The sequence below is a fragment of the Carcharodon carcharias genome, chromosome 20, assembly GCF_017639515.1.
Source record: "Carcharodon carcharias isolate sCarCar2 chromosome 20, sCarCar2.pri, whole genome shotgun sequence".
Classification (NCBI taxonomy): Eukaryota; Metazoa; Chordata; class Chondrichthyes; order Lamniformes; family Lamnidae; genus Carcharodon; species Carcharodon carcharias.
This window is the reverse complement of record NC_054486.1, coordinates 87,443,176-87,457,791: the sequence shown is the minus strand read 5'-3', so window position 1 is coordinate 87,457,791 and position 14,616 is coordinate 87,443,176. Positions and strand designations below refer to the sequence as shown.

Below are 14,616 nucleotides of genomic sequence, written 5' to 3'. Positions count from 1 at the left end.
TGCTGCATTGTTCCAGTGAAGCCCAATGCAAACTGGAGGAACAACACCTCATCTTCCGACTAGGGACTTTACAGCCTTCCGGACTGAATATTGAATTCAACAACTTTAGGTCGTGAGCTCCCTCCCCCATCCCCACCCCCTTTCTGTTTCCCCCTTCCTTTTTTTTCCCAATAAATTATTAAGATTTTCCTTTTCCCACCTATTTCCATTATTTAAAAAAAACCCCACTAGAGCTATACCTTGAGTGCCCTACCATCCATTCTTAATTAGCACATTCGTTTAGATAATATCACCAACTTTAACTTTAACACCTATGTGTTCTATTGTACTATTGTCGTTGACATCTTTTGATGATCTGCTTCTATCACTGCTTGTTTGTCCCTACAACCACACCCCGCCCCCCCCTCCAGCTCTCTGTCTCTCTATCTCTCCGCCCCCCCACACACACACACCTTAAACCAGCTTATATTTCAACTCTTTCTTGGACTCGAAATCAAGTTCTGTCGAAGGGTCATGAGGACTCGAAACGTCAACTCTTTTCTTCTCCGCCGATGCTGCCAGACCTGCTGAGTTTTTCCAGGTAATTCTGTTTTTGTTCTGTCTTAATATCCTCTTCTTTGGCTCAGTGTTCATTTTTGTCTATGTGACTGTGAAGCCCACTGGGACGCAGTCCTATGTCAAAGGTGCCATACAAATGCAGGTTGTTGTTGTTGTGCACCGCAAAATCTTTTCCACCAAGCTACGAATATTTTATAACTCACGTCACTATCACAAGACCACAAACCACTTTCTTATCTGAGCCTTCAGGGCCACAAAGACACTGATCAGACTGATGTCACCACCCAAACGCGCAGATCTTTCTCTCGGGGATCAGGCGATCACGCACAGATAGTGCAGATAGCAGGCCATACACCCACTCTCTGTTATACTAACAAGGACAGGACTAACATGTCCACAAAGGCCACAGACATCCACTTTGCGCCAGGCTGTCAATCTCTGCGACTGGACCAAAACACTTCACGCAACCACAAAACAAAGCTTAAAATGTGTTTCGCACACTGTCCCTTTAATGCGTTTTAATATAGTCACGCCTACCTTTAGCAAACTCTCAAAGGCTCCCTCTGATGAGTTGCCATTTACACTAATGATGATGGAAAAAGTATAGCCTCAAAAGACAAATGTATTTACATTCATTATAAAATGTATAAATAGTACTAGTTTAAAAATAGTCCAAAATACTGAAAAACAGGAATATTTCATACGTTCTAAATTAACCTCAAAGTTTAACATTCATCTGATTCATTTCAAGAATTAGGTTGCTTTAAAAAGACAGCATTACCTACATCAGAGAGTGGCATAACAACAGTTTACTTCAGGATAAAAAGATCAGATAATTATAATCCAACGCTATCAAGTGAAATTAATAATTTTAGGAAAATATATTGAAGTCCTAATGAAGGGTCAGATTTGAACCATGAATTTATATTATTCCCCCTTTCAGATGCGCACTGAACTGCTGTCAATTTCCAGGATTTCCTGCTTTCTTTCTGGATTTCAAGCATCCTGCGACTTTTCCTTTGGATTCCCAGAGGGGAGGGAGAAATCCATCTGCCCCCCCACCCCCCAGCAGCCTAACACGGTTAAAAATAAGTCAGAAAGATGGGAGGTTCTTTATCGGTGGGTTTGTTGTTTGCTGCGCCTGGTCTACCTGCTTGTATATAAAATAATAGTCTTTTCGCGGCTGGCCCTTCTGGAGGAGGTTCTTGAGGCGGTGAGGCATTGCGTCGGCAGCCAGCTGCAGGCTCTTCTCTTCCAGTACCAGATGCAAGTAGTAGTCCTCGGCCTCGGCCATGCCAAACTTTTCGGCACACAGGCTGGACAGCTTCTCTGCGGTTGTCTCTGAGTTCACGGCAAATGTTTTGACGTCGGATCCAATCTCTAAGAAGGAGACACTCAGGAAATCCTACAAAAGACAACAGGGATTAAAACAAAACAGATGAAGACAGGAGTGCAGCAAATTGAACCCCCCCCCGCCATAGTCATGGCCAGTAGAGGGGGCCATAGACTGCAACTAGAATAACACCCCATGGGAAAAAAATTTGCCTGCGTTATTTGTTCGGCATCAAGCGTGTTTAATCGGTCTTGGAAAGCAATTCTGCCCTCTTCTCCAAAAGGTGCCGATTTTTGTTGCGTAACTTACAATTACTCTGGCTTTTGGCAATTATTGAAAAGCTTCTCAAATGTAACCCAGCATGAATTGTGGAACTCCTCTGGTGCGAGCTTCAGATAGCAGGGAGAAGTGGGAATCCTTTCCCTTACCAGTCCCAAGGAGGGGGGAGGCTGATACCAGTTTTGGTGCCCCACTGTTGCCCCTGGCTGAGACCAGCTAAATGAACACAGATTCAACAATTTGGAAGTCGTCCCCATGTGACCTAAGGAGCCACGGGTTACACCCGAGAATGTAAGGAGTTCCATGTTACACAGCCAAATGTATGTTTCCATGAATGAGAATATGAAGAAATACATATGTTATCTTGCATGCTTCAATGTAAAATGTAACCCTTGGCTGCTGCACAGAAAGACTTTAGGCAAAAGCTTTTTGTGGAATTGAGCATTTCCAAGACTCTGTCCAAAGGCGGCCACATCCTTTGTACATAAAGAATTACAAAGTGATTGAAGACATATATACACAGTAACTGTTCTCTCGTTAGAATGCCTGTTAACTTGCCTCACTGCCATGTCTCTCTTCATGCCAACCTGCCTATTTTTGGCCTATCTCAAATGAACCATACTGTTACTGCTTCAGTTCCTGGTTTTCTATTCTCAAACTGCTGCCACATCTCTTCCAGATTTCCACTAGAACCATTACCCTGTACTTTCTTTTGTAGTTCCAAAACAATAAGCCAGATTTCCGATGCTAACAGCAGCGACTCTTGAGGCGCATGCTGCTGTTGTGCTTTAGGACCCTGAGGAAGTCCTGACACAGGTATTCTCATTTTAAATTTCCCCTGGGCTGATTTGCACTCTGCAAGATCCTCTGCAAACATTTCTGACCTCAGTGTCCGAGACTTGGGCTAAACCGGGTACTTCCCCTAGAATTGTTACACTGTTTAATTCCGGTGTAACTCAGTGATTAACAGTGTACCTCGACCCGCCACCCCCACACATTGACCTCCCAACCACCCCAACCTGACTACAGACCCAACTACTCACTCCCACACCCAACTGCCCACCCCCTGACTACCCCCTCCCACTCACTCACTCACTCACTCACTCACCCATTCAGTCACCTTCTCACTCACTCACAGGCCAGAATTTTATGTCCCTGCGAGCGAGCGAGCGAGCTGATGTCATCGCGCACTTACACGATATTTCGCTCGGCAGGCACGTGCAAAAGTCAGAAGAGCGCCAGCTGACAATTAAGCGGGCAATTAAACTCATTAACAGCCCAATTGTTAGCGATTTTTTCATGGCCCGTCCAACCTCATGGTTAGCAGACTGGCTCATCGGCCAAGTGGGCTTTACGTTTCTGATGAAACCTCATTCCAAGAGTGGGATGAGATCTCTGTTAGGAAATGAAATAAAAAGAAATATCTGGGGACTTTTTTTTTAATAAGGTATGCTTTCAGGTGCTTGATTGTGCTGTAGGGACACATTTTGCAGCAATTATGTTGTTTTGTCTATTCTGTGGAGGTCTGCAGCTTCCTGGGGCAGCCTTTCAGGGAGCTCATTGGAAGCGCTCACCAGCACCTGCAGTGAGGTCAGCGCCAGCCCTCTTCCCACCCCGAACGGCAGTGCTGAGCCTTTCTCAGCACACGTTTCACACTGGCTGGCCGTTAACTGGCCAGTCAGTGTGAAATTGCGTTCGGTGGCCGATAGCGATCGGGGGACCGTTTCCTGTCCTAACCCAGGACTGCCAAGTGCGTGCACCCGACGAGTGCAAAATACGGGCCCCAGGCTCACTCACGCACTCGCCCACAGACTCACTCACTCACCCACCCCCTCACTCACCCGCCCACTCATCTATGTCAGCAAGGACAATTAGGGTTGGGCAATAAATGCTGGCCTAGAGATGCCCACATCCCATGAATGAATAAAAAAGAGGAAAACAGGGGCATGTCCTCTGCGCCACTCCTCCTCCCCACTGTTCCCTGTGGACCGCTGAGCTAAAGCATCGCTGCTGCAGCTGGGACAGGAAGACCCGGTGGGAAGGATGCAACAAGATGGGGGCACAGCAATCTTCACAGTCTGAGGCGATTGCCCCAGGATCTGACTGGAAGACTGGAAGCAGCTGGAACAGTAATTATTCACACATTAAAATTGGAAAGTTCTCCAGTTCCAGTTTATTGAGTCCAACTCAAATATTCCACACTGAGGCATTAGGCATTTCTTAAATAAAGCCAATATTCATTATTTAAAATGAACAGGAAATGACACATACATATTTCTTCTTTCAAATAAATGATGTGCAGGAGGCAACAAATTATATAGTTATGAGGCAGGCCTAGCCATAGGATCCTTGTGTGTCATAGTTTTTGTTGCTCCCTTATCAGAAAGAACTCACATTAGAATTTTGCCCTGGAAATCTTTCCACTTAAAGGTCACCTGGATATAATTTACCACTGCACCTAATGTTAAGATTGATCTACGTGCCCACACTACAGTTTGGGTTTCAGCCAGTGCCCCTTTCAATTTATTCTAGTTGTTTCCCAAGTTGTACATTTGCCAACCATCAAAACGCTGCTAAATGAGGGAGAAATGAGACAATAAATTAACAGTATACACATGTCTAATTCTGAAATGGGCTGAACTGAAAACTAGCTTCCTCCCAAGTTCTGTGCTGATTCTGAAGACTATCATTAAGATTGCTCGAGCAGGGAATTTCCTCTGGGGTTCTAAATATCAGTAGATCCAACCACAACAGCACTGATTTCTCAAATTTGCCTCTACTAATTACTAACAATTTAGAGTTCTTCCATTTAGTTCAGCCATTGTCCTTCCGTTCTCAACAAAATCTGTCAAGATTGTGCCTGGACAGGATGGACTATTACTTATGGGATAGGTCATTGAGAGGTTAATGTGAAGGCACTAGAAGAATAACAGTCAGCATTGTCCAAGTCTTTATATGGCTTTATATCTAACATCTTATAATTCTATTACAACATCTAATAAATGTGCAGGATTACTTCAATAAAGTCCTGTATTTTCCCCAGAAGATGGTGAGGGCTATACTATCTGATAACCATCTACTCTGTCCAATTTAAAAATAGTTCTTTTTATCTCCTTACTTTGGATTTTGAACTAGGTTTATATTCATTTACCACTCCAGCATTCAAAAATACCAATATACATTAAACTTGCATAAAAATGGAAGATTTATTTCACACACGTGCACTAATTTGAAAATGAGGACAGACATTAAACATTCTGAAAAATACACACATAGATTATGTTGCCAATTGGTTATATTCAGTTTCATAGAGTATGCATCCACATGGCCAAGATTACCACTCCCACAGGAAACCTCTTGATATAATCAGCTGGTTTGATATTCTGTTTCAAAAGTGAGTTTCGTCCTTTGAGAGTATTTAATCTAAACTCACAATTTGACTGGGAGACTCAGCTTTTGTCTTGTGATTAAACTGAATTCTGCCAAAACTTACAGCAGTGTTTCATTACTGTGTGTGCCCCATTGCTTACAGATGTGTTCAAGCAGCCAAAATATTCAGACTTCGTTTTATTTAACTCTATGAGGCGTGGAGCTGATGGGGAACATTTCATTTTGAGGTATACTCAGTTCCCTGATGCAGAGGTGATAGGGGACGAGGATCTTTGTGTCATGGATCTGCATCCAATGCACTGACCTGGGGTGTCTGGGGCTTCCCCACGTGGGACAAAAGGGAGCTGGTCCTACAGAATGTGGCATTATAATGAGCGTGAAGGGGCATACATGACTTCCTGTACCACTTTTCTGACCCAAGTGGAGAGGTAGTCAAAGAAACCTGGCGGTGTAGGTTTGCATTGAGACCCTCTATGAACAGGAAGCTCCAGGTAGAAGATTGCACCTCTTTCTCCCTCGGACAATCCTCGAGGATCAGAGCATTTCAGATACAGCTTTCCTGGAGATATGCTCTTGTATCTACCTCTGTAATCCCAGTGCTACACCAGAGCCTCAAATGGAAAATCAATCCATCTTAAACATGTATCGCTACTAATTCATTCAACTGAAAATGGACACCACCCTTGTTACTGTCTCTCAATTTTAACTCCAGAAATGTAGCTAAAATCCCTTTCTTGCTTTGCAAAACCTCTGACAACATAAAGGTGATAACAAAAAAATGCCTTTGTGGGGAAAGAATTTGAGGAGGAAGAAAGAAAGCTTAAATAAATCATTTAGTAAAACATGTTCTATCTCTCTTTGGTCTCTCCATGTCCTGAGACATCCCCTGATTAAAAGTATATATGAACTTACAAACCCCAAACAAAGAAAAATGTGCAGTACTTAGATCGACTAATCTACTTGTTTTGGCTGACCATCTCCAATTCAGTGTGCTCCTTCCCCATCTTTCTGAAGTTCCAGAGAAAGGTGAGTAAACTTTGGAAAACTTTCAACTATGCAGGCTTTTCAAAAAAATTTACACATGGCCCCTAAAGTAATGAAGAAAACTTCAATGAATTGTCAACTCATGTTCTTGAAGCCGTGGATGGAATTCATCAAATGGTATTTCCATGCTTTCAATAAGATTGGTTCCATAATGCTCCAAAATAAGAATTAATAAATTGTTAATCAGTATTGTTTAACTGGATTTATTAGCACCCTGCCCTATTGTCTTGTGTCTGAGGATAGCAAATCAGGCAGTGGGCAGGTCAAAATTATTTCTAAGCCTCTATCAATGCTGCTTTTGAACAGCCCTCTGAGATACATGTGAGAGCACTGGTGAATTGAATTGCCCTCCGACTTCCCCTTCCCTCTCTCTGTGGTAACATCCTTATTGAGGTTAGACAGATAAGGGCAAGATGGGCAAAGGTTCTGTCCCCAGTGGTTACAGGATTATAATGTACTCTGTACTTATTGCACCATGATCTTAGATATATTCTACTTATGATTCTTTTACTTATAGAGTTACAGGGTTTCCATTGTGACACTGACCTGCATTGATGACCTGGACAGTTGTTTCATGTTCAGAGTTCGTCTCCTTTGCCACTGGTGGATTGAATCCTGGACCTCATGACTAAGTTGGCGAGTGACAGTGTGTTTATCATAGTGTTTGATATGTTCTAAGGCGCCGTAGGTAGTTGTTAAATAATAATATCCTGAAACAGAGCAAATTCCATTAACTCACACTAATGGTTGTTTATATTAATGGAGGATTTATTGCTGTGCAGAATAATTGTGTTATTTATCTTCTGTATTATTTATATCTAAAACGTAGAGTCATGATAAGCATCTGTCATTCTAAATCAATAATGCTGCTGGTGCATTCATTTTATCGCTGCTACTTTGTTGAATGAACTCTTTTACCCTTGTTTGTTAGTTATATACACATATATATATACATATATAAACATACACACACATATATATACATACATATATATATATTTATATATATAAATATATACACACATATATATAATATATTATAAACACACACATACTATGTTCATGGTTGTGTGTCTTACCTTAAAGTTCTAAGGAATACAAAAACTGTTATTCTTTCTATCTAATTGAAATTCTATATTTTGTGCAGTAACTACATAATTCTAGAATCATTGTTCCTTCAACTTACTGTGATTCCACCTTATTCAGCTCCCAGCCGAAGCTCTGTATTCATGTCCCTGACTCTATCCTCTTCTGCTGCTTGCTCAGGCTGAACCAGACAGTGCATAACTTCAGTGAGCTATTCAAACCTAAGCTGAAACTCAAAACCCATGGCTTATCCATCACCAAAGACCACTTACTTCCACCTCTGCAACACTGCCTGCCACCACTTTTACCTCACTTCGACAATAGCTGATATCCTTAACTACACTTGAATTACATAGGAACATAGGAAACAGGAGCAGGTGAAGGCCATTTGGCCCATCGAGCCTGCTCTGCCATTCACACAGATCATGGTTGATCATCTACCTCTGTGCCATTTTTCCCTACTGTCCCCATATCCCTTGATGTTTTTCATATCCAGAAATTGAATGATTTCTGTTTTGAACATGTCCAATGATTGAGCTTCCACAGCTCTCTGGGTTAGAGAATTCCAAAGATTCACCACCCTCTGAGTGAAGAAATTCTTCCTCATCTCAGTCTTAAATGGCCTGCCCCTTATTCTGAGACTGTTTTAGACTCATCAGCCAGGGCAAACATCCCATCCAAATCTACCCTGTCAAGCCCTGTAAGAATTTTGAGAGTTTCAATGAGATCACCTCTCATTCTTCGAAACACTAGAGAATACAGGCCCAGTTTCCTCAATCTCTCCTCATAAGACAATCCTGCCATCCCAGGGATAAGCCTAGTGAACCTCCGTTGAACTCCCTCTACAGCAAGTACATCCTTCCTTAGATAATGAGACCAAAACTGTGTACAATACTCCAGGTGTGGTTGCACCAAGGCTCTATACAATTGGATCAAGACATCTTTACTCCTGCACTCAAATTGCCTCATGATAAAGGCCAATATACCATTTGCCTTCCTAATTGCTTGCTGCACCTGCATGCTAGCTTTTAGTGACTCATGAACAGCAACACTTTCTAAACTCTCACCATTTAAGAAATACTCTGCCTTTATGTTTTTTCTAACTTCACACTTATTCACAATCCACCTGCCACGTTCTTGCACATTCACTTAGCCTGTACAAATCCCCTTGAAGCCTCCTTGCAGCCTTCTCACAACTTACATTATCACCTAGTTTTGTGTCATCAGCAAATTTGGGAAATATTACATTTGGTCTCTGCATCCAAAACATTTATATAGATGGCCAAAGCACTGATCCTTTCAGTACCCCACTAGTCACAGCCTGCCATCTTGAGAATGACCCATTTATTCCTACTTTCAGTTTTCTGTCCGTTAACCAATTCACAATCCATGCCAGTATATTACCATCAATACCATGTGCTCTAATTTTGTTTACTAACCTCCTGTGTGGGACCTTAGCAAAAGGCTTCTGGAAATCCAAAGACACCACATCCACTGGCTCCCCTTTATCTATGCTACAAGTAACATCGTCAAAACACCGTCAAGTATGATTTCCCTTTCATAAATCAATGTTGAATCTGCCCTACCATATTATTTTCTAAGTATCCAGTTATCGCGTCCTTTCTAATAGGTTCTAACATTTTCCCTACTACTGATGTTAAACTAACAGGTCTGTAGTTCTTTTTCTCTCTTCCTCCCTTCTTAAACAGCAGGGTTACATTCGCTACCATCCATTCTGAAGGAACCTTGCTAGAATCTGTAGAATTTTGAAAGATAACTACCAATGCATCCACACTCTCAATAATCATCTCCTTCCACAATCTGGGAAGTAGCTAATCTGGTCCCGGGATTTATCGACCTTCAATCTCATTAATTTTCCGAGTACTACCCTTCTGTTAACACCAATTCCTTTCAGTTCCTCATTTCCACAAGCCCCTTGGTTCCCTCTGAGAGAACTGTTGTATCTTCCACCATGAAGGCAGACACAAAAGCCAGGATTTTCCGGTCCTGCCAGCAGTGGGAATCCTCATGGGAAAATTTGGAGAGTGGCCAAAAGTCAATTGACTTTCAGCTGCTTTCCAAATTTTCCTGTCCAACCCGCGACAATGCCTGCCACTGGTGGGGCCGAAAAATCCCACCCAAAGTAATTGTTTAGTTTCTCCACCATTTCACTATTCTTTATTTTAAATTCTCCCATCTCCATCTGTAATGAATCCACATTTGTCTTTGATAATCTTTTACTTTTCACATACCTAAGGAAGCTTTTACAGTCCGCTTTTATGTTCCTCACTAGCTTGCATTCATATTCTCTTTTCCCTTTCTATATAAGTTTCTTCATCCTCCTTTGCTGGATTCTAAAGTGCTCCCAATCCTTGGGCTTATTGCTTTCCCTGGCAATTTTATAAACTCTTCCTTTGACATAATGCAATCTTTAACTTCTTCACTTCACACCGCAAGTTAGGAGCGTGCAGGCAGAGAGGGAATGAGTGACCGCCAAACACTCTAAAAGAACCAGACAGGTAGTGTAGGTGTCTCCCGAGTTGATCGCTTGCTAACCAGTTTTCCACCTTAGATACTGGTGGTGATAGTTCCTCAGAAGAGTACAGCAAGAGCCAAGTCTGTGGCACCACTGGTTGCTCAGCTGTACAGGAGGGGAGTAAGAAGACTGGAAGTGCAATAGTGATAGGGGATTCATTAGCTAGGGGGACATTCAGGCATTTCTGCGGCTGTAGACGTGACCTCAGTATGGTATGTTGCCTCCCTGGTGTCAGGCTTAAGTATGACACATGGCTGCAGAACATTCTTCTGGGGGAGGGTGAACAGCCAAAGGTCGTGGTCCACATTAGTACCAATGACATAGGTAGGAAAAGGGATGAGGTATTGAAAGCAGATTTTAGGGAGTTAGGGAATAAATTTAAAAAGCAGGGCTTCAAAAGCAGTAATCTCAGGATTACTCCCAGTGCCACATGCTAGTGAGCCTAGGAATAAAAAGATTGAGCAATTGAACAGGTGGCTGGAGAATTAGCGTAGGAGAGAGGACATCAGATTTCTAAGGCATTGGGACTTGTTCTCGGGCAGGTAGGACCTGTACAAGATGGACAGGTTGCACTCCAGCAGGACTGGGATTCATATCCTCACAGGGAGATGTATGAGTGCTGTTGGGGAGGATTTAATCTAGCTTGGCAGGGGGAGGGTGAGAACCTGAGAGGGAATTCAGATAGGTAAGAAGCAAAACTGGCAACAGAAAGTGGCAAAGTAGTAAGAGAAACTAGAAGGCGGACAAAGCAAAGGCAAGCATCAAATAGGATCAAAATATGAAATAATGTTAACAAGACAAAGTTAAGGTCACTATCTGAATGCATGTATCATTCATAATAATGTAAATGATTTGAAGGCACAAGTAGTAGTAATTGGATATGATTTATTTGCCATTATGGAGACATGGTTACAGGGTGACCAAGACTGGGAACTGAATATTAAAGGAAATGCAACATTTAAGAAGGGTAGGCAAAGGCAAAGGAGGTGTGATAGCGCTGTTAATAAGTTCAAAATCAGTACATTAGTATACAGAAGATTTTAGATTGAAAGACCAAGATGTAGAATCAGTTTGGTTGGAACTAAGAAACAGCAAGGGGCAGCAAACATTTGTGGGAGTTGTTTAAAGGCCACCAAACATTAGAGGTGATGTTTGACAGGGTATAAATCAGAAAATTAGAATTGCATGTAACATGGGTAATACAATAATCAAGGGTGACTTCAATCTACATATTGACTGGATAAACCTAATCAGCATAATGCTGTGAAGGATGAATTCCTGGAGATGGGTTTCTGGAGCAGTACATTATAGAACCAACTAGGGATTGGGCATTTTTAGATTTAGCATTATGTAATGAGAAAGGGCTAATTAATAACCTTCTTGTAAAAGAGCCTTTGGGAAATAGAGATCATAACGTGATAGAATTTGACATTAAGTTTGAAAGTGATATAGTTCATTCCAAAACTAGGGTCTTAAGTCTGAACAAAGGAAACTATGAAAGTATGAGGGGCAAGTTGGCTTTGAAGACATACATTAAAACATTTGATGGTAGACAGACAATGGCTAGTATTGAAAGAAATAATACATAGTCCACAACAAATATACATTACTTCAAGATTCCACTTCTCCAGTGTAGTCTACTGGCCATCAACGTAAACAAACTCCTACCCATCATATATTAAATCTTGCTTTCCTACTATCCAAGTAAAACCTTTTCAACTGACTGGATAAAGAACCAGAGGTGAGAGGAGGTGAAATATTATTAAGCAGCATGATCTGGAATGCACTGAAAGGATGGTGGAAGCAGTTCCTTTCTGGAAGCAGTGGCTTTCAAAAGGGAATTGGATAAACAACTGAACAGGAAAAATTGTAATGGCAAGAGGGAAAGAGGGAGTGGGACAAATTGGATAACTCTTTCAATGGACTGAATGGTCTCATTCCAATGATTCTAAGTCTTTTATTCCTGCTTGACATTCTCTCCCATGTGTAAAGTGTCTTATGTCATTTATTAAAGGCAATATAAAAGGGAAAGTTGTTGTTGAACTTTCCTTTCTTGCACTCTTAACTCAAAATGCACCATCATACATGCTATTATTGGTCTCTGCATTATTGTTGGACAGTCTCCTACTCAAATTCCTTCTTTTTCAAGATCTATAAACAATAGAATTCCTGATAAAAGCAAAATACTGCAGATGCTGGAAATCTAAAATAAAAACAAAAACAGCTGGAAGAACTCAGCAGGTCTGACAGCATCTGCGGAGAGGAAGACAGTTAATGTTTCAAGTCCGTATGACTCTTCATCAGAACTAAGGAAAAATAGAAATGAGATGAAATATAAGCTGGTTCAGAGGGGTGAGATAAGTAGAGCTGGATAGAGGGCCAGCAATAGGTGGAGGCAAAGAAGAGATTGCCAAAGATGTCATAGATAAAAGGACAAAGGGGAGTTGACGGTGGTGATATTAGCTAAAGGATGTGCTAATGGTGACATTAAGGGTAGAAAGCAGGACAAGCAAGTGACAGATGGCCCTCATGGGGGTGGGATGGGGGAAAGGATTGAAATGGGCTAAAAGGTGGAGATAAAACAATGAATGGAAATACATTTAAGAATAATACAAATAGGTGGGAAAAGAAAACTATATATAAATATATATATATAAAAAAATTGGCAAAAGGGGGATTGGATCGGAAAGGGGGTGGGGATGGAGGAGAGAGTTCATAATCTGAAGTTGTTGAACTCAATGTTAAGTCCGGAAGGCTGCAAAGTTCCTAATCAGAAGATGAGGTGCTGTTCCTCCAGTTTGCGTTGAGCTTCACTGGAACATTGCAGCAGGCCAAGGACAGACATGTGGGCATGAGAGCAGGGTGGAGTGTTGAAATGGCAAGCGACAGGGAGGTTTGGGTCATGCTTGCGGACAGACCGAAGGTGTTCCGCAAAGTGGTCACCCAGTCTGCGTTTGGTCTCTCCAATGTAGAGGAAACTGCATTGGAAGCAGCGAATGCAGTAGACTAAATTGAGGGAAGTGCAAATGAAGTGCTGCTTCACTTGAAAGGAGTGTTTGGGCCCTTGGATGGTGAGGAGAGGGGGAAGTAAAGGGGCAGGTGTTGCACCTTCTGTGGTTGCATGGGAAGGTGCCATGGGAGGGAGTTGAGGTGGAGGGGGTGGTGGAGGAGTGGACCAGGGTGTCCTGGAGGGAAAGGTCCCTACGGAATGCTGACGGGGGGGGTTTTGGTGAAGGGAAGATGTGTTTGGTGGTGGCATCATGCTGGAGGTGGCGGAAATGGTGGAGGATGATCCTTTGAATGGAATTCCTGAGTTTGCTCAATCTTCCTTTCCACCTTTTGTGTTTTATCCCTTTCCTTAAATGTCTGTGGTTCAGACAGGACTCTTGCCTCTGAGTTTCTCAGATCAAGTTCCATTCCGGGGCTTGAGCATAAAAATCAAGGCTGACACTCCAACACAGTACCAAGAGAGCACTGCACTGTAAGGGGAACTGTCTTTTTGGATGAGATGTTAACATGAGGTACCATTAGCCTGCTCAGTTAGGTGTAAAAGGTCCCATGGTACTATTTCAAAGAGCAGGGGATTACCTCCTTTGCCCTAGTCATTGTCACATTGTTTGCAGGAATATGCAGTGCATGAATTGGTTGTTGCATTTCCTACATTACAATAATGACTATAACTGAAATAATGACTGAAAAAGGACTTCATTGATTGTAAAGTGCTTTGAGATGTCCAACGGTTGCAAAACGTATTGCAAGTCTTTCTTTCTTTCTTTCTCTTTTTTGCTCTTCTCCTCTAACCTTTGCAACTCTGCAACTGCCCTGCACTATGAGATTCTCAGTACTGAAGAACATGTAACCTCCATCAACTCTTTGGGTTGCTAACTCCGTAAACACTGCTGAATTTGTCTGATAGATAAAGCAGAGTGGAACAATTCATCAATTAGATAACTAAAACGTTGTCAGTTTGTTTTGCAATTTGGTCAAAAATTATATTAACTGCTGTCATTGGCTGAATATTGTAACTTTTGACCTTTAACATGATGCAGGATATGATGTTGCAATTGGAAACTCTTGAGTTTTCCACTCATTTGGCTCTCACTTCCAATATATATAGAATAACTAGCTTAAACTGGCTGCTACTCTATTATTGATGCTAAGAAATTAAACTGTGAAAACCAGACTTTTCATTAACAAAAATCAAATAATTTTGGACTTGTGATTTGCAAAGCCTGTAAGCATTGTGAACTGTAAGGAGAATAGTGATAGACTTCAAGAGGGCATAGACATGCTGGAGCAATGGGCGGTTATGTGGCGGATGATATTTAATGCCGAGAAGTGTGAATTGATGCATTTTGGTAGCAAGAATGAGGAGAGGCAATATAAAATA

At 41.8% G+C, this 14,616-nt stretch overlaps 1 protein-coding gene across 1 annotated transcript in view; it reads right to left on the bottom strand.

Moving 5' to 3' along the window:
• Nucleotides 1-1,034: 1,034 nt before the first annotated feature.
• Nucleotides 1,035-14,616, bottom strand: part of rin3 (Ras and Rab interactor 3) — a 96,732-nt gene continuing 83,150 nt past the window's right edge. Inside the window, exons 9-10 of the mRNA XM_041214710.1 lie at nt 7,151-7,314; nt 1,035-1,963 (exon numbers count right to left, since the gene is read on the bottom strand). Coding sequence (XP_041070644.1) covers nt 1,652-1,963; nt 7,151-7,314 — 476 coding nt within the window. The 3' untranslated portion in view covers nt 1,035-1,651. The remainder of the gene's footprint in view (nt 1,964-7,150; nt 7,315-14,616) is intronic.